Source organism: Gracilinanus agilis, chromosome 1 (genome assembly GCF_016433145.1).
Source record: "Gracilinanus agilis isolate LMUSP501 chromosome 1, AgileGrace, whole genome shotgun sequence".
In the NCBI taxonomy this organism is placed as follows: Eukaryota; Metazoa; Chordata; class Mammalia; order Didelphimorphia; family Didelphidae; genus Gracilinanus; species Gracilinanus agilis.
The window spans coordinates 728,962,888-728,986,410 of NC_058130.1; the positions used below are offsets into that span (position 1 = coordinate 728,962,888).

Below are 23,523 nucleotides of genomic sequence, written 5' to 3' on the forward strand. Positions count from 1 at the left end.
ACTAAATACATTCTCCAACATGAGACTAGCCACCTCTTGGAGGTGGTTGTCTTCTCCATGGCATCCCATAGCCCAAACAATGAAAATCCTGCCTGCGTGTCTATCTACAGCTTTTGCAAAAACAATCCCCTCTCTCCAATCTAATAAGACATGACTATAAATTAATACAGAAATTCTCTATGTTGTCATCATGGTTTTCATTGGAAAACAAATGTTGAGCCAGATTCCAAGAGGGCAGAGCCAAAACGGTGGCTTAGATGCAGCAAAAGCTGAAACCACTCTGACTATTCTTCCAAACAAATCTTTAAAAAATGCCTTAAAAAGAAAGGAGTCCAACACCAATAGCAAGATGGAATGAGGGGACTCTCCCACTGAATACAACTTGAAAGATAGACAGAAAGAGGTGATTTTCACATGAAAAGGAGGAACTGGACACAAAACTGCACCCAACCAATCACTCACCTACTGCTTACAAGGTTCCATGTCTGGACACAGGCCAACTTTAGGATCCCAGGACCCTACCTACTCTGACAAGAAAGCATCCCACACCTCAGATCCACCCTTTGAAGTACCAGGTCTTGGCACCAGCTCTCAGTGGCCCTTTTAAGTGTGCCACTGTAGTGAAAACCTAGCCCCAGGACAAAATGACTTGGAGTAAGAGAGTCCTGAAAGCCATCATCAGAGGAGACAGAATCATCAGCTTTTAATTCCCACAGTTCAAGGCAAAAAAAAAAAAAAAAAAAGCTGGGAAAATGAGCAAACAGCAAAAGAAACACCTAACCCTAGAAAATTTCTGTGGAAACAGCGAAGCACAGAGCCAATAGGGGACAGTAAGACCCAAGCAACCACATGCAAAACTTCAAAGAAAAATGGAAATTAGTCTCAAGCACTGGAAGAATTCAAAAAGGAACTAAAAAAATCAAATAAAACAAGTCCGCCATGCCTAGAATACTCTTCCTCTTTATCTCTTTCTTCTGGCTTTCTTCAAGTCTCAATTAAAAATCTACTTTCTAAGGGAAGACTTTCCCAATTCCTCTTCCTTTTGGTGTTTTTCTCCATTAATTATTTACTATTTAATTTCCTTTTCCTTGTATGTGGTTTGTTTGTACACTTCTGCTTATAATATCCTCAGAATGTGAACTTTTTAAGAACAGACTGTCTCTTTGCCTTTCTTTGTAGTTTATTTAGCACACCACCTAACATTTAATAAATGCTTACCAACTGACTAGAAATGTAGGTAACATAAAAACAAGACATCAAGAAAAATTGAATTTTAAGAATCAAACTTCTTTAAAAGTGATCTAATTGATAAACCATTCAAAAACATGCAAGGGATAATTTAAATTTACTTTAGACCCTAACCCCAAAAAAGCATCCAGATCTTTTCAAAATCAGGATAGTGACTTACTGTGTATTCTGCATGTTTCTTCCCATACCACTTCATCCATTTTCTGAACTCTCTGTCCATTGTCTAAAAGAAGAGAAAAAGGAAACAGTTCAATATAAAATACTTCATTGCCAGGAAAATTAGACAAAGAAACAACCCCAATTAGTATTTTACAAAATTTGTCTTTTTCACCCCAAAACATTTTTAATCTTTCTCTCCTCATTAAAAAAAATTAGGCTAGGGGGCAGCTGGGTAGCTCAGTGGATTGAGAGCCAGGCCTAGAGACTGGAGGTCCTAGGTTCGAATCCGGCCTCAGACACTTCCCAGCTGTGTGACCCTGGGCAAGTCACTTGACCCCCATTGCCTACCCTTACCAATCTTCCACCTATAAGTCAATACACAGAAGTTAAGGGTTTAAAATTAAAAAAAAAAAAAAAAAGATTAGGCTAAGAGTTGATTCTTTCCATTTTTAGGGACAAAGCAAAGGATAGTGGATCAAAATGACAAAGAGAATGAAAAAATACTCAGTAGCAATTTGATTAACATTCATTCTCTTCCCTCTCAACTCCCCACATATCTCAACCCTCCAATCAGAAGCTCCATCTTCACAAGACATTAAAAGCTATGACAACAAGAATAAGAATTAAAAATAGTATCTTAAAGAAATCTCTCCCTCCCACAAAATGCATTTCACCTTTCTTGTGAAAAAGACTAAGCCCCTAGAGGCATGAACTGCTTTGTTTCCATCTTTGTTATCTCCATAGCACCAAGAATAGATTGTGTCTATATTTGTTGTTTACAAAGTTTCTGCTTGAGTTTCTCACTTATCCTATCCCAGTATCACTGGCAATCATTTTTTTCCATATCTCCTGGCCTCTTCTAGGTACTGACCTTCACTGAACTCTGACACATATAAAACTTCTAACAACCTTCTCCCACTTCCCAAATACTTTCTCTTCCTTGAGTCAAGTTCAAGAATCTGTTCTCTCCTGGCTCCATCACGTTCACAATCTAGATGTTGTCCTTGACTCTTCACTCTTACTCATCCCACTCAACCCCATCCAATCACTTAGCATTCAAAATGCTTTACAAGATTATCAGTAGGTACAGAAAAAGCCATTCCTATTCAAAACATTAGAAAGCATGGAAATAAATAGGCCATTCCTTAAAATGATAAGAAGCATCTATCTAAAATCATCAGCAAGTAGTACTTTCAATGGAAATAAGTCTTATCAATAAGACAAGGGGGGTAGCAAAGATGCCCATCCTTACCAGTATTATTTAATATTGAACTAGAAATGTAGGCTTTAGCAGTAAGAGAAGAAAAAGAAATTGAAGGAATTAAGGTAGGCAATGAGGAAACTAAACTCAGTAGCACTTTTTTGCAAATGACATGAGATACAGAGAATCCTAGAGAATCAACTAAAAAACAGGTTCAAATAATTAATATATTTAGAAAAGTTGCAGGAAACAAAATAAATCAACATAAATCATCAGCACTTCTATATATTACTAACAAAGTCAAGCAGCAGAAGGAACTGTTAAGTCATCTTTGATATCAATGTATCCAATTTGGGGGTTTTGGTTATATATGAGTGTGCTCTTACAAAAATGACAATATGGAAGTGTGTTTTGCATGACAATAAAAACTACAACTAGTTAGCAAAGGTACAGGACACAAAAATAAACCCATATAAATCATTGGCATTTCTATATATTACCAACAAAGTCCAACAACGAGAGATAGAAAGAGAAATTTCATTTAAAATGACTCTAGACAACATAAAACATCTGGGAATATACTTGCCAAGGCAAAGGAATTTCACTTTTTTCACAAATGTAGTCAGATATAAACTGGGAAAATATTAATAGCTCATGGCTAGACCGAGCTAAAATAATAAAAATGATTATTCTATCTAAATATACTTATTCAATGCCATACCAATGAAACTACAAAAAAATTATTTTATAAAACTAGAAAAATAACAAAATTCATCTATAAGAAGAAATGGTCAAGAAAAACGAGGTAATTAATGAAAAGTATGTCAAGAAAGATGGCCTAGCAGTACCAGAATTCAAACTGTATTATAAAGGAATAATCATAAAAACACTCTGGTACTGGCTAAGAAACAGAATGGTAGATAAAAGATTAGATACATAATATACAGGGTAAATGACCTTAGCAACCTAGAATTTGATAAACCCAAAGACACCAGCTTTGGGGATAATAAATCACTATTTGACAAAAATTGCTAGGAAAATTGAAAAACAGTATGGAAGAAACTAGGTATAGGCCAATATCTCACACCCTATATACCAAGATAAGGTCAAAATGGATATATGATTTAGACATAAAGAATGATAATTTAAGTAAATTAGGGGAACATAGAATAGTTTACCTAGCAGATCTATGGAAAAGGGAATAAATTATGACCAAACAAGAGATGGAGAATATTACAAGATATAAAATAAAAAATCCTGATTATATTAAATTAAAAAGGATTTGTACAAACAAAAGGAATACAACTTAAACCACAAACTGAGGGAAAAAGTAACAAATTTCTCTGATAAAGATCTAATTTCTCAAATATATAGAGAACTAAATTAAATTTATAAGAACACAAGCCATTATTCAATTGACAAATGGTCAAATGTTATGAACAAGCAGTTTTCAGATGAATAAACCAAAGCTATAAATAATCATGAAAAAAAATGTTCTAAATCACTCTTGACTAGAGAAATGCAAAATAAAACAATGTTGAGATGCCATCTTACACCTATCAAATTGTCCGATAATGATAGAAAAGAGATGTGGAAAAATTGGAACACATGCATTGCAGGTGGAGTTGTGAACCCAAAAACCAATTTAGAACTATGCCCAAAGAATTATACATACCCTTTGCTCCTATGATACCACTATTGGACCTATATCTCAAAAAGATTTTAAAAAAGGGGGTGGGGGGAGAACCTATTTGTACAAAAATATTTATAGCAGCTCTGTTTGTGATGGCAAAGAATTGGAAATGGGGACTTCTATCAGTTGGGGAATAGCTGAACAAATTGTGATGATGATAAAGTATCTTTGTGCTATAAGAAATGAGTAGAATGATTTCAGAAAAAGAAAGAAAAACCTACATGAACTGATAAGAGTGAAATAAATAGAACCAGGAAAACACTACACATAGTAACATTACTGTACAATAATCAACTGTAGTAGCCTTAGCCTACTCTCAGCAATACAAAAATCCAAGATAATTCTAAAGTACTTATGACAAAGAATGCTATCCACTTCCAGAAAAAGAACTGTTGGAGACAAAATGTAGATCAAAACATACTACTTTTCACATTAGTTTACTTGTGTTTCTATGGAGTATTTGGTATTATGTGTTCTCTTATAACAATGACCATTATGGAAGTATACATTGCATGATGATATATGTATAACCCAGATTGAATTGCTTGTCAACTCCAAGAAAGGGGAGGGATAAGTAGGGAGGGAGACAATCTGGATCTTACAATTTCAGAAAATGCATGTTAAAAATTGTTATTACATGTAGTTGGAGAAATAAAATAGTTTTTAAAGGAAAACTTTTTTTAAAAAGTGTTTATAAGCTGACTCTATCTTTCCAAGTTGATTACTCTCTTTTATATACTACAATAGAACCTAAATAGCCTCCTTGCTTTCCTCCTCTTGTGCACCATGCTGTTCTCATTTCTCCAGGTATGTGCACAGCTCTACTCTCTCTCTCTAGCTCTGTTTCTTAGAAGCCATCCTTCCTCCCTTCAAAGCTCAGACCAAACACTACCTCCAAATGGGGGCTCCTGACTTTTGGATCCCATGGCTTTGAACTCTATCTTGTTGGCACTTTTATACCTGCAACCATATCACCTAGAAAAGTTGACACTTAATACTTGTTAACTGTCTTCTGACTGCTATATACCATAGGTTTTCTTTTGAGTCCAGACCCATGATTTCATTGGGTCCCGTCAACAATGTAGATATCCTCTGTATTTACCTCTGTTAGTTACTTAGGGAACTAGCATTTTCAGTGATTTGCCCAGTGTCACCTAGAAGATCATGTCAGATTTGACATGATAAATCAAGACAAAATTGGAACTCAGATTTTTACCCACAACATATCATTATCAATAAACCTTGTGTTTTTGATATGTAAACGTTGAGTGAACCTAGAAACTATCCTTTATTACAGAACTTTTGATCTGCTTCCCACCGCCCCAAAAAAAACCCTTTAGGGAGAGTTCTAAACAAAAGCAGTTTGAAACTCAACTTTATTACTTTAATGTATACACTGGAGGCAGGGATGACAATGAAAAGGACTGCCTAAAGGATTTCACAACTTAGTACAATCAAGGTCAAGAAATTGGTTAAAAATGATAAAGGTACTATTGACAATGGCACAAAATCAAAGTGAAGCTTCAGAAGACCAAAGTAGATTGGAAAAGGGGAGAAATTAATCTACAGTTAAAAGAGAATTATGCTGCTAAATAAGGTTTATACAAGAATAAACTTCTGTCATTAAGGCCAACCTATGGATTAAGTATTAGATCCTTAACAAATGAATCTAAAGAAAGGATTCATGCCCTAATCTTCTCTGTAACCTCAAACTACAATGTAGAGATCTATCTAGAGCAGGCATTACCAAAAAATTGGAGTATTCTTTTTCCTCCAGGAAAGAGGACCAGGAAGACTCTCCAATGAGTATTATCAATCTAAAATCAAGGGGAAAGAACCAGATGATAATATGACTAGAACTCTCATCTTTAAACTGATCTGTTTAAGTCATTTATGAAAGACAAATTCTTCTTTAGTGCCTGGAATGCTAGTCTGACCAAAACAAAGTCAGTTACTCTTCTTGATTTTTAAAATAATCTTAGGTTTTTTTTAGTCTAGGTGTCTAACCAGATCCTACTAAGAAAGAACACATTGGACATGGAAAGACAACTAGATTCTGTCTTGGATCTGCTATTAAAATGAGGATAATACTTGGCACGGCCCATATCCCATGCTTGTTACCAAAAAAAAAAAAAAAAAAAGGCTTTGTAGGCTTGCTCATCCTATAGAAATAAGAATAGTTCTCTTTATAATAACTCTGTTTAGTGTAAGTAGATAGCATGGTACTTCCTAAATAATCCTACAAGGACCTTGATAGAGTTACTAGGTGTGAAAAGCTCTAAATGAATCTGCATTTTTGCAAGTACCACATGTCTGGGTCATAATTTTCAGGAGAACCTGAAAAAAAGAAAGTCTCTCAAAGGTCAGTGTAGCCAATGATCTGAAGTCTAAGGAAAGGAAGAATGAGGGACCAGTAGGTACATGTACAACATTTCTCTATAAAGGAAAAAAATACAGGTCCTCTGAAAATAAAGGAGACACTATCTGTCTTATTTGACTCAGCATTATGCTTTAATGTACAGATTGGAGCAAGGTTTGTTCCACAGATCCAAGATAGGGGTTACTGACTACCTGAACTTTTTTAAATCTTTTTGAAACCCCCAATCGATAAATGGGCAGGGGACATGAATAGGCAATTCTTATATAAAGAAATCAAAACTATCAATAAGCACATGAGAAAGTGTTCTAAATCTCTGATAATTAGAGAAATGCAAATCAAAACAACTCTGAGACATTACCTCACACCTAGCAGATTGGCTAAAATGACAGCAGGGGAGAATAATAAATGTTGGAGGGGATATGGCAAAATTGGGACATTAATGCATTGCTGGTGGAGTTGTGAACTGATACAACCATTCTGGATGGCAATTTGGAGCTAGGCCCAAAGGGCTTTAAAAGACTATCTGCCTTTTGATCCAGCCATAGCACTGCTGGATTTATACCCCAAAGAGATAATAAGGAAAAACACTTGTACAAAAATATGTATAGCCTCACTCTTTGTGGTTGCAAAAAAATTGGAAAATGAGAGAGTGTCCTTCAATTGGAGATTGGCTGAATAAATTGTGGTATCTGTTGGTGACTAAATACTATTGTGCTCAAAGGAATAAAGAACTGGAGGAATTCCATGTGAACTGGAATGACCTCCAGGAATTGATGGAGAGTAAAAGGAGCAAATCCAGGAGAACATTGTACACAGAGACTGATACACTGTGGTACAATTGAACATAATGGACTTTCCTACTAGCAGCAATGCAAGAATCAGAAGCAAGGCTGAGAGACTTATGAGAAAGAAAACTAGCCACATTCAGAGGAAGAACTGTGGGAGGAGAAACACAGGAAAAACAACTGCTTGAACACATGGGCTGATGGGGATATTATTGGGGATGTAGACACTAAACAATAACTCTAGTCCAACAATCAATAATATGGAATTAGGCCTTGATCAAGAATATATGTAAAACCCAGTGGAATTGTGGGTTGGCTAAGGGGGGTTAGGGAGGTCTGGGGAGAGGGAAAGAACAATAAACATGTAACTATGGGAAAATACTCAAAATAAAAATTAAAAAATACAAAAAAATAATAATCTGTTTGAAAGTTAGAAGACACAATATTGATATAGGAGAGTATGATTTATCTGGCAGCCATGCTATGAACCTGTTAGATTATCCATCTGAATACATAAATGTAATATACACATACCTATATATACATATACATATACATAAAGTACAACTAAAACTAAGGCCCCTAATAGAGTACAAATTGCTTTTACTTTCCAATGATACAGTGAAGACTCCAAGGTCCTAAAGAGGCTTTTCTAAATTACTATATCTTTTTTATTATAAATATCTGATAAAGGTATAATCTCTCAAACTTAAAAGAATATAAGCCATTCCCAAATTGACAAATGGTCAAATGATATAAACAAGCAATTTTCAGATAAAGAAATCAAAGCCAATAATAATCATATGAATAAATGTTCTAAATCACTTTTGATTTGAGAAATGCAAATTAAAGCAACATTCTGGTATCACCTCATACTTTTCAGATTGGCCAATATGGCAGTAAAAGAAAGTGGTAAATGCCGGAGGGGGTATGGCAAAATTGGAACACTAATATACTGTTGGTGGAGTTGTGAACTGATCCAATCATTCTAGAGGGCAATTTGGAACTATGCCTAAAGGGTGATAAAATTGTTCATACCCCTTAATCTAGTAATGCCACTATTGGATCTGTATCCCAAAGAGATAATAAAAAAGGGTAAAGGACATATGCATACAAATAAATATATATATATATATACATATATATATATATATATATAGCTGTTCTTTTTGTGATGGCAAAGAATTGGAAATTAAGGGGATTTCCATCAATTGGGGAATGGCTGAGCAATGGATGAACAAATTGTGATATATACTGGTGATGGAATGCTATTGTGCTATAAGAAATGGTAAGCAAGATGATTTCAAAAAAACATGGAAAGTTCTTTAGGAACTGATACAGAGCAAAATAAGTAGAACTAGAACACTGTACACAATAAAAACAATATTAGAGAATGATTATCTGTGAAAACTTGGCTGTGTTCAGCAATGCAATGATCTGGGACAATTCTAAAAGACTTATAATGGGGAATGATATCCACCTCCAGAGAAATATAACTGTTGGAATTGTCTTTGAAGTCAGTGTATCTTAGGTTTCATTTTGGAGTTTTGATTATGTACAACAAAGACCAATATGGAAGTGTGTTTTGCAGGACAATAAAAAAAATGAAAAAAATTTAAAATATTATATTCTTACAACATTTGGGAGCCTCAAACTCGTACTAGGTAAGAGGGCAACATGGAGTTTGGATGCAGGATGTATGCTTCAAGATTCCTTGTTCTCCCCCTCTAAATTTAGGTTATTTAGAGAAGAAGAAACTAACCTGCCATTAGTTTTTCACTTTAGTGTCAGACATACGTTTCATCTAAGAAGAATAAATTAATTCTACCAAACAATTACCTAAGGTGAGCAGAGTTCTAATCAAACCAGGGAGTAGTGGCCTCCTAAAAAGTACATGGAATTCTGGTTAAGGAAAGCTGGAAACCAGCCTCTGTTCTGGCTCCTCTTAGCAATGTGGCCTTGGGCAAATCCCATGTGTTTTTCCAAGGTTCAGTATCTTCCTTCATCACAAGGACAACACTGGCAGAATATGCTATACCACATTAATATAATAAGAAATGAGAGTGCTAGAATTGTCCATTATTTTTTATTTTTTCTAAAAAAAAAAAAAAAAGGCAAACAAGAACCAGAACTTTGTTATTGCTCATTCATTCAGTCATGATTTCATGTCCCTGTAGATAATACTGTCCATGGGGATTTCTTGGCAGAGACCCTAGAATGTCATTTCTTTCTCCAGGTCATTTGACAACTGAGGCAAACAGGGTGAAGTGACTTACCCAGGATCACACAGCTGTCTGAGGCCAAATGTGAACTTAAGGAGTCATCTAACTGCGCTAGACTCACAACTAAAAGAGCTAATACAACTACCTTAATTTGCCTTGACCACTCACAATGGCCAACAACAGAGCAATGAGAAAGAGATTCAGGGCAATTCTTTACAAGCAGATGTAATTCTGCCTCAAAATAACACAAAGACAATAAGCCCATCAGGGATTTCTAGTACAGAAGGGATTTTTCTCACCTCAGCATACTTCGCTGGGATGTCTGCTTTCTCCACACCATAGTGATGCTTGCAGTTTGTAGCTGCGGCCACTTGCAAAACCACTTGTCCCACTCCTTTAGAGAGAGAAAGATTAGTAAGATAAAGTTAAGCTGTATAAGTGAGAAAACTCTATTTGGAGAGTTCAGATGTGACTCTCAACGAAAGAAAGGGAAGAACAATAGAAGCGCTTATAATCAGTGTCAACTAACTGAAGCACACTCTACCTGGGAATATGTACAATCCGTGTGAAATTAACATAAATGGCACATGTGCATTAAGGTAGGACCCAGCAAGACAGTGCAGTTTCTGACTTCCAGAATGGGCTAGCAGAACCCTCCCCACCCCAAATGTCCAATCAAAAGCCAAGTATAGAACATCATGGGTGATAAAAGAGTCGAGGTAAATGGAACTCTGGATCTTTTTGCTTCGTTTCCTTCCTGAGGTCAAGCATACTACTAGTTGGCTGGTCTTGATTTATTTGGCCCAAACATGTGGTTAGCTGGGTCACCTTGCCACCACTTGTAAATGGTCCAGAACCTAAAGAAGCATGTCTGGACTGTGGTAGTTAGAAAGATCTAGTAATATCTTTTTTACTTTCTCTCCTAAGATATGATTATAAATTTAATGTAGAATTCAAGATTAATTTTTAATTATAACAAATTCAAAACATTATTTACATAAAGAATCACTTATTGGAATAATGTTCAGGTTTAATGACTGGGCTCTACCAATATAATAAAAAACAAAACTGACACCAAGTTAATTCACAGATTTTAAAGTTTTACACCAAAATCCTGTATGTATACTCCACTGAACTAGACAAAATAAATTTAATTTTGAGGAAAAAATAGATCTAGATTATCTAGAGAAATAACGGAAAAGAAAGCAATAGCACTCACAAACTTGAAGATTTAAAAGTTCAATTAAATGGAGTAGACATTGAAGGTTCAAAAACAACTGTATTCAGTAACTCATTATTGCATAAACCTTTTGAAAGCATCAATTATAACTATGAAAACAATTGCCTATTTGACAAGAGCTTCTCAGAAGACAGCTAGAGAGTCAGGCAGAGATATATCAATCAGAGATGAGGTCTTGGACACAAAAATCAGGCCAGTGTTGGCGAATCTTTTAGAGATCCTGTGCCAAAACTGCACCTTTAAGTTACCTGTGAGCCCCCAGCATTATTGCAGATAGGGGAAGAAGCGCTCACGTTGGGTTCCTGGGCAGAGGGCAGGGCATGTGAAAAATGTTCTCAGGCATTGTGGAGAGGGGGAACAGAGCAGGCCCTTTCAGCACGAAGGGGCATGTGCCATGGGCCCACCAACACGGACTTAGGCCAAGTTCCATAATAACAGTCAAAACATCCAGAACATGAAAGACCATTTCATTAAAAATGAATAAGAAATAAACAAGGAAGAAAGGCATTTATAAAAGAAAGTCAATTTTTTAAAATATCTTGCATGATACTGAAAAGCTTTCACGCAAAAAGAATTGATGCAAATGCGATAAACGGTGGAAAGGGTCAACTAAGATTCAATATAACAGGGGGTAAAAAATCTGTCTCAAATATCTCTGTAAATAGTCTGATATCTAAATCAGAAAGCAAAGCATGCATGAAATATGAAGACACAGACTGCTTGACTCTAAGCAAATCCTTTGACCTCAGAAGGCCCCAGACAACTCCTTAAGACTGTAAATTGCAAAGATGGTGCAAAACTGCTCAGGGAGAAAGAAGGAGATTACCCCTCTGAAAGTTTCTATAGCAATAATATGAGTTAAAACATAAAGGCTATACTCATTAAAACTGGAGAGAGGGAGAAACTAGGTGGCTCAGTGGAAAGAGCCAGTCCAAGATTTTAGCACAAAGGCTAGAGCACCAAGCCTGGATTTGGGAGAACCTGGGTTCAAATTTGGTCTCAGACAATTCATAGTTGTGTGACTGGCTGGGCAAGTCATTCAAATCCCACTGCCTAGCCCTTCTGCTTTGGAACCAGCATTTAGTATTGACTCTAAGACAGAAGATAAAGGTTTTAAATTAAGCAAATGAATGTATGAATAAATAAATGGAGTAGATGCTGATAGATTGGAGGATAACTAAACAAATGGTGGTACAAGAAAGTAAAGGAATATTACTATGCTGTGAAACAATAAATAACGAATGCAAAGAAACAATGAGAAGTATGACATGAACTGATGCAGAATTAAAATAACCAAAGCCAAGAAAATATTATATAAAATGACCATGAGGTACATAGAAAGAACCACAGCACATAATTAAAACTGAATCCTGAGAAATTAAAATGGCCACCAAGAACAACCATGAGAAGGCACATTCCCCACCTTCCACTAATTTAAAAGGGCTAGGGACCATGGCTTTTAGATACTACATAAAAATGTTGATTTTCCTGGGTTTTTTCTTCCTTTTTAAATTCCTTATTATAAAGAATGGCACTCTGAAAAGAAACTGAAACAAAGGAACATAATGGGAAATATAGGCGATGAAAGTAGAGGCCTGATGGTGTGGGGAAGAGAGAATACAACACTGCTGCAGAGAGAAAGGAAAGGGGGAAAGAAATCAATAGGTTGAAAGATATATTTGGTAATTTTAAGTTCCTAAAATTTCATTTTGTTGCATAAATATGGCAAATGTCAATACACCAGACCTGAAATACCTTCAAGGTCACTATTAAGTACGTATCTAAATTAGGTATGAACTCCTTTGAGATTTAGACTTGAATTTTTTTTAAACCCTTACCTTCTGTCTTAGAATTCATACTATGTATTGGTTCTAAGCCAGAAGAATGGTAAGGGCTAGGCAATAGGGGTTAAATGACTTGCCCAGAGTCACATAGCTGGGAAGTACATGAAGTCACATTTGAACCCAGGACCTCCTGACTCTAAGCCTGGCTCTCAATCCATTGAGCCACCCAGCTGCCCCCTGGAGAGAATTTTTAAAGAAAGTTGGGGGGTGGGGGCAGCTGGGTAGCTCAGTGGAGTGAGAGTCAGGCCTAAAGACAGGAGGTCCTAGGTTCAAATGTGACTTCATGTACTTCCCAGCTGTGTGACCCTGGGCAAGTCACTTGACCCCCATTGCCCACCCTTACCAATCTTCCACCTATGAGACAATACACCGAAGTACAAGGGTTAAAAAAAAAAAAAAAAAAGAAAGAAAAAGAAAGTTGGGGGGAGAGAGTGGGGACCAACCTCTTCACATATCAGATTTTAAAAAGCCAAATTATCTCTTAATGGCTTCAATATGCAATGTTACTGAGGTTTTACAACCATGTGTTAATAGTTCATTAAAAAAAAAAAGTTATTGGACCAAAGGCAAAAGTTGGCTATTCTTCACACATTTTATCTGAATCACATCTCAAGAATATTTGAGAAAATTCATGCCAAGTTCTTAAAATCACAAGTCAAACTCTTTTTTGAAATAAGCCTTTGCATACCACTATAATTATTTTCTCTCTTAGACATTATATGCCAGATTGTGATGGCAGACAACTATTTTGATATTTTTTCCTAAAATTTTATTTCTTACAAATGGACTAATACATTAATTAAATGAGGAGAGAAACTGTTCTACATATACAACACATGCAAAAGGAGTTGGCTAAAATTATTGTGTTCTGTTGTTGCTAAGATAAAACCTTGAACTCAATCTAGTCTCAACTCTGCCAATAACCATCTCTGGGACCCCCTTCAAAAGGATTTTCAGTTTTCCTATCAATCAAATGGGACTAGATGTCTCTAATCTAGCCCTAATCTCTGAATAACTAGAATCATGACAAGTTCATAAGCCAAATATAGAAGATGGGAGGAGGTGTTAAAATGAAGAGAATGAGCTACATGATCTCTAGGGGTCCTTACATCTCTAAATCCCATGTTCCTGACAGCCTTGAGAACATCCAAAGTTTTCTAGCTGAGATGATAAATAACATTCTACCTATCTAGAACTGCCCTTAATTGTTCAACTGGTTTTAGATGACTTTTAATTTTCCATTCTAAATCATGGTGTGATGATCCTGATCTGTAATAATTACAATGTTCCATCCCAGAAATAACTACACTATGATAACAAAATAACCCTCCCTATACAGGTGTATGAAAAGGGTTCTATAATTCAAGTTATTATCCTATAAATCAGACTTTTCAGAACTCTGGGCAGACCCACATATCAATTCAACTTCTCAATTTATAAAAACTGTTGTATAGTAATAATATTAGTATATTTGGATAATCATACCTTTCCTCAATTCCCCTAAATCCTAAGTAACCTAAACATGGCATTTGGCTCCTTATCTAATATAATATAAAAATCATTAAATATCAGCTTCAAGAACAAGCTATATAGAGGGCAGCTGGGTATCTTAGTGGATTAAGAGTCAGGCCCAGAGATGGGAAGTCCTAGGTTCATATCTGACCTCAGAAACTTCCTAGCTGTGTGACCCTGAGCAAGTCACTTAACCCCCATTGCCTAGCCCTTACCACTCTTCCACCTTGGAACCAATACACAGTTATTGTGTATTGCCGGAAGGTAAGGGCTTAAAAAAACACACAAAAAAAACCACAGAATAAGTTATGTAGTGAAATGAACAAAGCTTGGAAACTAATTTATATTGTAATAATGTAAGGAAAAGAAGCTCAAAGTCATTAGGACTCTGATCAATATAGTAAACAAGTATGACTTCAGAGAGCTTAGGGTGAAGAGATCTATAAAAGCAAAATAAAAAATACATGCAGGGGGGCTAGGTAGCTCAGTGGATTGGGAGCCATGCCTGGATATAGGAGGTCTTGGATTCAAATCTGACCTCAGATACTTTCTGGTAAGTCACTTAATCCCAACTGATTAGGCCTTACCGTAGTATTGGCAGAATACACAGTATTGATAAAAGTATTGATTCTAAAATAGAAGGTAATGGCTAATATATATATGCAAATATCACCATATTTGTCACTGTGTTCATTATTTGCTTGTTCATAGTTAATTATTCCAAGAGATGCAATTTGACAATTCTTAAAGGACTATAAGAATTAAAACAAAATAACCTTTCTGACACTTAAGTAGGCTGCATGAACATAGGCAAGTCATTCAACATCTCCCAGCCTCAGTCTCCCCATTTGTAAAATGAGGGAGGCTGAACAGGATGGCCTTTAAGGCCCCTTTCTAGCTGTAAACCTCAGTCAATCAAGGAGAGGTACATAGGTGGGAAGGTAATGGGAAGGTCACTAGGAAATAAAAATCAATGAGACTTTTTTTTTTTAAAGCAATGGTGTGAGGTGGTACCTCAGAGTTGTTTTGATTTGCATTTCTCTAATTATTAGAGATTTAGAACACTTTCTCATGTGCTTGTTGATACTTTTGATTTCTTTATCTAAAAACTGCCTATTCATGTCCCTTGCCCATTTATTAATTGGGGAATGGCTTGATTTTTTATACAATTGATTTAGCTCCTTGTATATTTGAGTAATTAGACCTCTGTCAGAATTTTTTGTTATAAAGATTTTTTCCCAGTTTGTTGTTTCCCTTCTGATTTTGGTTGCATTGTTTTTCCTTGTACAAAAACTTTTTAATTTAATATAATCAAAATTATTTATTTTACATTTTGTAAATTTTCTCTAACTCTTGTTTGGTTTTAAAACCTTTCCTTTCCCAGAGATCTGACAAGTATACTATTCTGTGTTCACCTAATTTACTTATAGTTTCCTTCTTTATATTCAAGTCTTTCACCCATTCTGAATTTATCTTGGTGTAGGGTGTGAGATGTTGATCTAAACCTAATCTCTCCCATATTGTTTTCCAATTTTCCCAGCAGTTTTTGTCAAATAGTGGATTTTGTCCCAAAAGTTGGGCTCTTTGGGATTATCATACACTGTCTTGCTGACATCACTTACCCCAAGTCTATTCCACTGATCCTCCCTTCTATCTCTTAGCCAGTACCATATTGTTTTGATGACTGCTGCTTTATAGAATAGCTTAATATCTGGTACGGGTAACTGCTAAGCCACCTTCCTTCATGGTTTTTTTCATTATTTCCCTTGATATTCTTGAACTTTTGTTCTTCCAAATAAACTTTGTTATAGTTTTTTCTAATGTAGTAAAAAAGGTTTTTGGTAGTTTGATAGGTATAGCACTAAATAAGTAAATTAATTTGGGTAGAATGGTCATTTTTACTATGTTAGCTCGTCCTACCCATGAGCACTCAATGTTTTTCCAATTGTTTAGATCTAGTTTTATTTTTTTGGAAAGTGTTTTGTAGTTATGTTCGTATAATTCCTGGAATGAAACATTCAACCTATGAGGCAGCAAAGAGTAAGAAAAAGAACACTAGGACTTTAGGCAGAACCTTAGCTCAGGCAAGTCAACTTCTCTGGATCTCAGTTTCCTCTTTTAAAATTGTAAGGTCAGGAAAGAGAAGTGGAGTAGATTTCATGAGTCCTCTGGAACTAAAATTCAATTACTTGATGGAAATATGTTTTGAATGATAATATGTGTATATCATAGTAGAATTGCTAGTCAATTCTGGGAGGGGGAGGGAGACAGCATGAACTATACAACTATGGAAAACATGTGTAAATTTGTTATTGAAATAAAATAAAAATTTTTTTAATTCTATTACCTGTTTGAGCATCATTCTATTTATTACATAATATCGCCAATAAAAAGCAAATATTAACAATATTACCACCAAATAAGGGATTCCCCCACTCAAATACTCAGGTATTTCCATTTTCCCCCAAAAAAGAAAAAAAAGTGTATTATATTGAATATGACTATATTTCCAAAATAGAAATGAATTTCTATTATCTAGGCAGGAGATCTGCATTTAAAATATATCCTCTCCTTCCCCCCCCCCAAAAAAAAAATCCCAAGAAAGCATGAATTGAGAAATGTACTAAGCCACTGGCCCAAAAAACTGCTAACAGCTGGAAGATTGTGCCTTAAAAAGCTTATTTTGAAGAATGGTATGATAAAACTATATTTATGGCTATTACTTTAAGTTGCTTCTTCAATGGATTATGTTGATGGCACACAGAGACCTCTCTATGAGCACACCTGGTCTTGCTAGCCAGAATTAGTTAAAAGAAAGGCAGAGGGACACAGGCAGAGCTCTCTGCTCCCTTTCCCCTCCCCACCATACCACTGCACCTCCCTGCCCCTGAGCAGAGTGCTTGGCTGCTCCCCTCCCTTTCTCCCTGCCCTGTCTGGGATAAGGCAGCAGGGGGTAGGGCACACAGTCTCTGAAAGGTTCACCATCACACTGCTCTATCCTAACTTGTTTAGCATGGAAAAAGCAATGTCTGTGCTAGTGTCCCTTTTACTCAAAGATCATCCATCACTAGAGATACATTCCCTACGCTTGCCACAAATACTTTTAGGTCAAATCTCAGGGGGCCTCAAAACTTCAGCTATTCTAAAAAGTTGTCATTTTAGAACAAGGAAAGGGAATTTTAGATAAAAGTCTAAAAGTTAGGGTTATTAGTGAGGAAATAATTGAACAGCCAATAATACTTAGAAAACTTTAAATGGAAATCAGGAGTCTTAATTCTTTTAATCTGATAGATAGGCAACAACCTTGGTTGTACAAGAGTGGTGTATACATTAATGATTTGGTACCTATCATGCCAGCAATATCTCTGCCGCTTTAATAGAATTCTCAACAGAAGATAAAGGTAAATTCATGTGAGGAAAACACCACAACTAGGCCTTTTGATCAGTCTTCAAGGGCCAAAACATTAGGCTTTCTCTCTAAACTTTTATCTTTTTATCAATAATATTATAATTGTACATAGGTCTTTATCCCCTCAGTTTATAAAGGTCAGCTATAAAACCAAGGTTTCAGAATAAAATTGATGGCTCTAAGACCATTCCTGCTCTAGATACTAGAATCAAACCTATTTTTGTTTCCCTAGCACATGGCACAGTACATGGAACACATGTTTGTTGAGTATCTTGAACAAAACCAAAATTTTATCAAGCAGAACTTTTTTTATCTGTCAGCCCCTTCTCCTTCACTTTTCTGACTAGCTCAATGGCCAGCTCAGTTGTGGCTTTACTGTGGGTAACAAAATCAGTCCTATGGTCAGCTTAATCTAATACTCCTATGAGCATCCTGGTGTTCCCATTATACTTTACTTGTCCATGAAACTTCTCCCCTTGGTATATAATTAGTATGTAACATCCCAAACTTTTTGGTTAACATGACAATCACCAAACATTTACTGATACATACTCACCACTGCCCAAATCAACAAACAAATCATCCTCTGTCATTTTAATCTCATCAATCATTTGGGCAACTAAGTCGAATGAAGTTTCTCCATACACCTCTGGAGAAAAGGGCTCATAGTTGTTGAGTTTCTCTGGATCTGTGACTGAGTGGTTATATACTTGCTGCAAGATATGTCGAAGAAGCCCATTGGATGGCCGAGTGTTCAATTTCATAGGCTGGGTTGTTCCTTTCCACTAAAAGGAATTGGAGGGAAAAGAATAGCAGAAAAACAGTAACAAAAAGTTGGATCAAGTCAGAAGTAATAATTCACATTCAATCTTTTTCTAAAGGAATAAGTTGGATACTTAAATGTCCCTGGAAAGGGATAGGGGGAAAAGGTGCTCTCTCAGTTTTGAGTTGTAAACTAATAAAAAAATGTCAAGAGATTCACCACCAAAATTCTATTTGAAACCATAACCAGCATAAAAGTACCTTAAAAAAAAGTAGAACAGCAGTCAAAAATGGCTTTAAATCCTTCATAAAGTCCCATCTACTCAATGGTTTGTGGGTGACAGAGCCTATACCCCAACCCCAATAGGTGATAAAAGAATCTTATAAGCCTTAAAGTTCAACCAACTCATTTTAAAGACCAAAAAGGCTAAGTAGTGTCCATGTTCCTATAGGCCAGAGGCATATATAAATGACACCACATATAGGTTTTCTGATTTCTAATAATAGTGTGTTTTCCAATGTGCTGTTTCATGTCCCATTCCAAATAATATAAGAACATACAATTTAGGACTTTGAGGGGACTCAGAGACTTTGTAGTCTAACTCCTCCATCTTAAAGGAAAGGAAAATGAGACCATAAGAAGAAGCTTCCCACAAATATAAGAACCTGAATTCAAAGTGTGATAATTAGATTAAGTCTACACTGCCCATTTTTAGATTTAATCACCAAAAGTGAGAACACCTCTAATTTTGAGAGGTCCCTTAATCCAAGTTAACTGACTGCCCCCTAGGCAGTACTATGAGAATCATCTATTGTGATTGGACATGCAAATTAGGAGGGAGGCACAGGAAGTGACACATAAGCAACCCCTTTAAAAGGAGAAGGTCCTCAGTCAGCTGGGATCTTCAGTAGAGGGAGTCTGGTGATGGATCTCTTCTGGTTCATGGAGGAATGCTGGAATGCTGAGACTCTGGTGAGATTGCTTTAAATATCTTCTTTGAATCCCACGTAGTGAGTTTAAAGACTGACTGAATCGTCCTGAACTTCTTTTAGGGGCCAGATGGGTAGCTCAGTGGATTGAGAGTCAAGCCTAGAGACGGGAGGTCCTAGGTTCAAATCTGGCCTCAGACACTTCCCAGCTGTGTGACCCTGGGCAAGTCACTTGACCCACATTGTCCACCCTTACCACTTTTCCACCTATGAACCAATACATAGAAGTTAAGGGTTTTAAAAAAAAAAATTCTTTTAGTAGACTCTGTGAAGGAAGTTTGCTCCATTCACCTCTGGGCCTCTGGCCCCTCTAACTCTCAGCTGAGGGTTAAGATCTATCTGGATTAATTAGAGGATTGTAATAAATTACCTACTGGGTTAGATTCTTATTTCCTCTCTCTCTTCTTAATTGTAAATAAACTTCCATTAAAGTCAATTTTGACTTGAGATTATTCTTAATTGAGGACTGATAATAGTTCAATCCTCGGGTGACCATCTTTTAATATATGGAACCCATAAAACCCCTTTTTCCCTCTTAAAAAAGCAAGGTTGAATTCAAAAGCCACTATTTTTTCCATTGTGCTATAGAAACTCTAATAGTGACAGTTAATTTGTACATGTTTCAGATTTCTCAAAGATGAAATCCTACTATCCACTCATGAGGAATAGCAACGAGCCTGAATTTTTTTCAAATATACTACCCAAATAGATGCTTTGAACAAATCTTTCAAAGCTGTTATTTAAGGATACAACATGCAAAAGATTGGTTACCAGGCTATGACAAGTTGATGATATAATGAATTTCTCAAATAATCAAAAAAAATTTTAAATCCTGCCTAATTTTTTCCTAACTGATCCTTAATACATCAACTTTAAATTTCACTTAGTCTATCACCACAAGTAATGTCAAGTATTTTATGATAATGTTGGCAGAATCTATGTAGAAGAGATACTTAATGCCTTCTCCAAGCCTTCCTTGTGGACTCTTTTCTTTTCCTTCTTGTTAATCTCATCAGCTCCCATGGGACCAATTATCACTTCAAAGCATATGAATCACAGATTCATAATGTATATTCAACCCTAGTATCTTCCAGTCTACAGTCACTCATCACACCAATGGTCTATTGGATATTTCAAACCAGATGTCCTTACAGCTTCAAATTATACTAATTATCTTTCATCCCACCTCTTCCCAACAATTTATTGTTCTTAAAAATGCCTCCAACCCCAAACCTCAGTGTCAGCTTAGGAATGCTCACTGGTTCTACAATACATTCAACACCTCTCATCATAATATCTCTTATATGTACCCTTCTCTTTACTCAAATGGCTACCAACAAATATTACTGCAGACTCTATTATTTCTCAACCTTCCTATATCAATGATCTTCTATTGTTCTTCCTCTCTCAAGTCCCTCTATCCTCTGATCCAATCTCCAACCAGTTTGTCAAGATTTCTCATGCTACTTCTTTACTCAGTAAATTGAAGTAACTCCCTATCATCCCTTCACACTAATCCAATTTTCTTACATTTTTACTCCCCATTCCACTCTAACTTGAACTACCTGGTGGTCTGACAAACAACAGTTTCCCATCTTCAGGCTTTTACACTGGCTGACTTCCTAACCAAAACAAACTTCCTTCGCAACTTCCTTCAAGCCTCGACTAAAATACCATACAGAAAACCTTTCTGGATAGCTCCTTGAAAACAAGAATTGTTTTTCCTTTTTTGAAATTTGTATTCCTAGCTCTTAAAACGGTATTTTCTATTTTACAATGAGTGTCCTTTCGTTGTGTATTTTTGTAAGCCAAATTTTTACTTATGGCACTCTCTCTATATGAAATTACAGTAGGATCAAGTTTTCAAAAGGCTGATAAGATATAATACTAGTAAAAACAATTCTATAGAAGTCACTTTCCTCACAACAACACTTGCATTAAAAAAATCTTATTCATATTTACAGATGAGGAAAATGAGATCCAGAGATTTAAGAGATTTGCTTATGGGATGAATGTGGCAGACAGCATTAGAAATTCATGGCTCTAGACTCTCAAATGATCTTCCCATTTCATGGATTCAAATTGTATCACTTAAGCAAATGAACAAATTCTTGGTTCAGAAAGCTGGTTCAAATACATACTGTCTCAAAGGCAAGAGTACTTAGGACAAATTAAAAATGACTCAAATTAGGAAACTTTGGCATCTTAGCATCTTTAAAGAGGCATAGAGTCAATAGTGGGGCTGTATAAAGTCAGGATACTATTTATACTAATTATCTTATAAAAGTAAGAAAAGTACTTTGAAAACATTAAAATGTTCTAGAAAATAGTGCTTTTTGCCATTCCCCAATGGGCAAGGGAGATGAATAGGCAATTTTCAGATAAAGAAATCAAAACTATCAATAAGTACATGAGAAAGTGTTCTAAATCTCTTATAGAGAAATGCAAATCTAAACAACTCACACCTTGCGGATTAGCTAACATGACAACAAAGGAAAGTAATAAATGTTGGAGGGGATGTGGCAAAATTGGGATGTTGATGTATTGCTGGTAGAGTTGTGAATTGATCCAACCATTCTGGATGACAATTTGGAACTTTGCCCAAAGGGTGCTAAAAGACTGTCTACCCTTTGATCCAGCCATACCACTGCTGGGTTTGTACCCCAAAGAGATAAGGAAAAAAGACTTGTACAAAAATATTTATAGCCACACTCTTTGTAGTGGAAAAACACTGGAAAATGAGGATATGTCCTTCAATTGGGGAATGGCTGAATAAATTGTGGTATCTGCTGGTGATGGAATACTATTGTGCCCAATGGAATAATGAACTGGAGGAATTCCATGTGAACTGGAACAACCTCCAGGAATTGAAGCAGAGTGAAATGAGCAGAACCAGGAGGACATTATACACAGAGACCGTTACACTGTGGTAAAATAAAATGTAATGGACTTCTCTACTAGCAGCAATGCAATGATCTAGAACAGTTCTGAGGGACATATGAGAAAGAACACTATTCACTCAGAGGAAGAACTATGGGAGTAGAAACACAGAAGAAAAACAACTGCTTGAACACATGGGTTGATGGGGATATGATTTGGAGATGTAGACTCTAAATTATTATCCTAATACAAATATTAAAACTATGGAAATAGGTCTCAATCAATGACACATGTAAAACCCAGTGGAAATGTATGTTGGCTATGGGGTGGGGTGGTGGGGGTGGGATTGAGGGGCGGAGGGGAGAGAAAGAACATGAATCATGTAACCATGGAAAATTTTTCTAAAAAATAAAAAATAAAAACATTTAAAAAAAGAGAATAGTGCTTTTATAGAATTAACAGAGAGGGAGAGAGAAAAAGAATGTGTGTTTTTGAGGATAGATGGGATAGCTATTGATGTGAAATCAATTCTAAAAACACTCCACAATATCCTACATATATCATTTCTCCATATTCAAGCAATGACACTAGTAATTTCTAGGTTAGAGATGCTGGCTCCCCTAAGCAGTTAAGGGACCTTTACCTTACAGCCATGAACAAGTAGTTTGGAAGTTACGTATTCTAATAAAATTTCTTAAGTCTTGCAGGCAAATTAGTCAACTTGGTCACTCCACACAAAGACTGACATGGTGGCTAAATTTTATTTCCATTAGAGGAGAGCAATTAAATTCTTACCAAGACTTTTTGCTTAGGAAGAATACCATCAGTATCCCAAAATGAATAGAAAGAATTGGTGCTGAGAGTCCATTATGAAAAGCATTTCAATATTGGTGAATTTGAAATTCCCAACTATAACAAAAACAGGAGTGTAACAAAAGTTAATACTTACCAGTTGATGAATGCTATCAATGGCTCGGTTGTACTTGTCACAAAGTCTCTGCATGCTTTCAAAGCTGAAAAAAAGTGAAGTTTCATCATCACTTAACAATTCAAAAGAAACCTTTAACAAACAGCACTGCCCAGGAAAGAAACAGGTTAGTAGGGCCTATGAATGATCCAGGATTTAAAGCCAAAAAATCAGAAGAGTTCATCCATTTTCAAAGGCAAATCTTCTCCCTTCCCCCCAATTGCAAGGAAG

At 36.0% G+C, this 23,523-nt stretch overlaps 1 protein-coding gene across 1 annotated transcript in view; it reads right to left on the minus strand.

Moving 5' to 3' along the window:
* DOT1L (DOT1 like histone lysine methyltransferase) overlaps positions 1–23,523 on the minus strand; it is a 135,075-nt gene that overhangs the window by 54,406 nt on the left and 57,146 nt on the right. The window contains exons 4-7 of the mRNA XM_044672031.1: positions 23,275–23,338; positions 18,250–18,478; positions 9,988–10,082; positions 1,409–1,471 (exon numbers count right to left, since the gene is read on the minus strand). Of these exons, the coding sequence (XP_044527966.1) occupies positions 1,409–1,471; positions 9,988–10,082; positions 18,250–18,478; positions 23,275–23,338 (451 nt within the window). The remainder of the gene's footprint in view (positions 1–1,408; positions 1,472–9,987; positions 10,083–18,249; positions 18,479–23,274; positions 23,339–23,523) is intronic.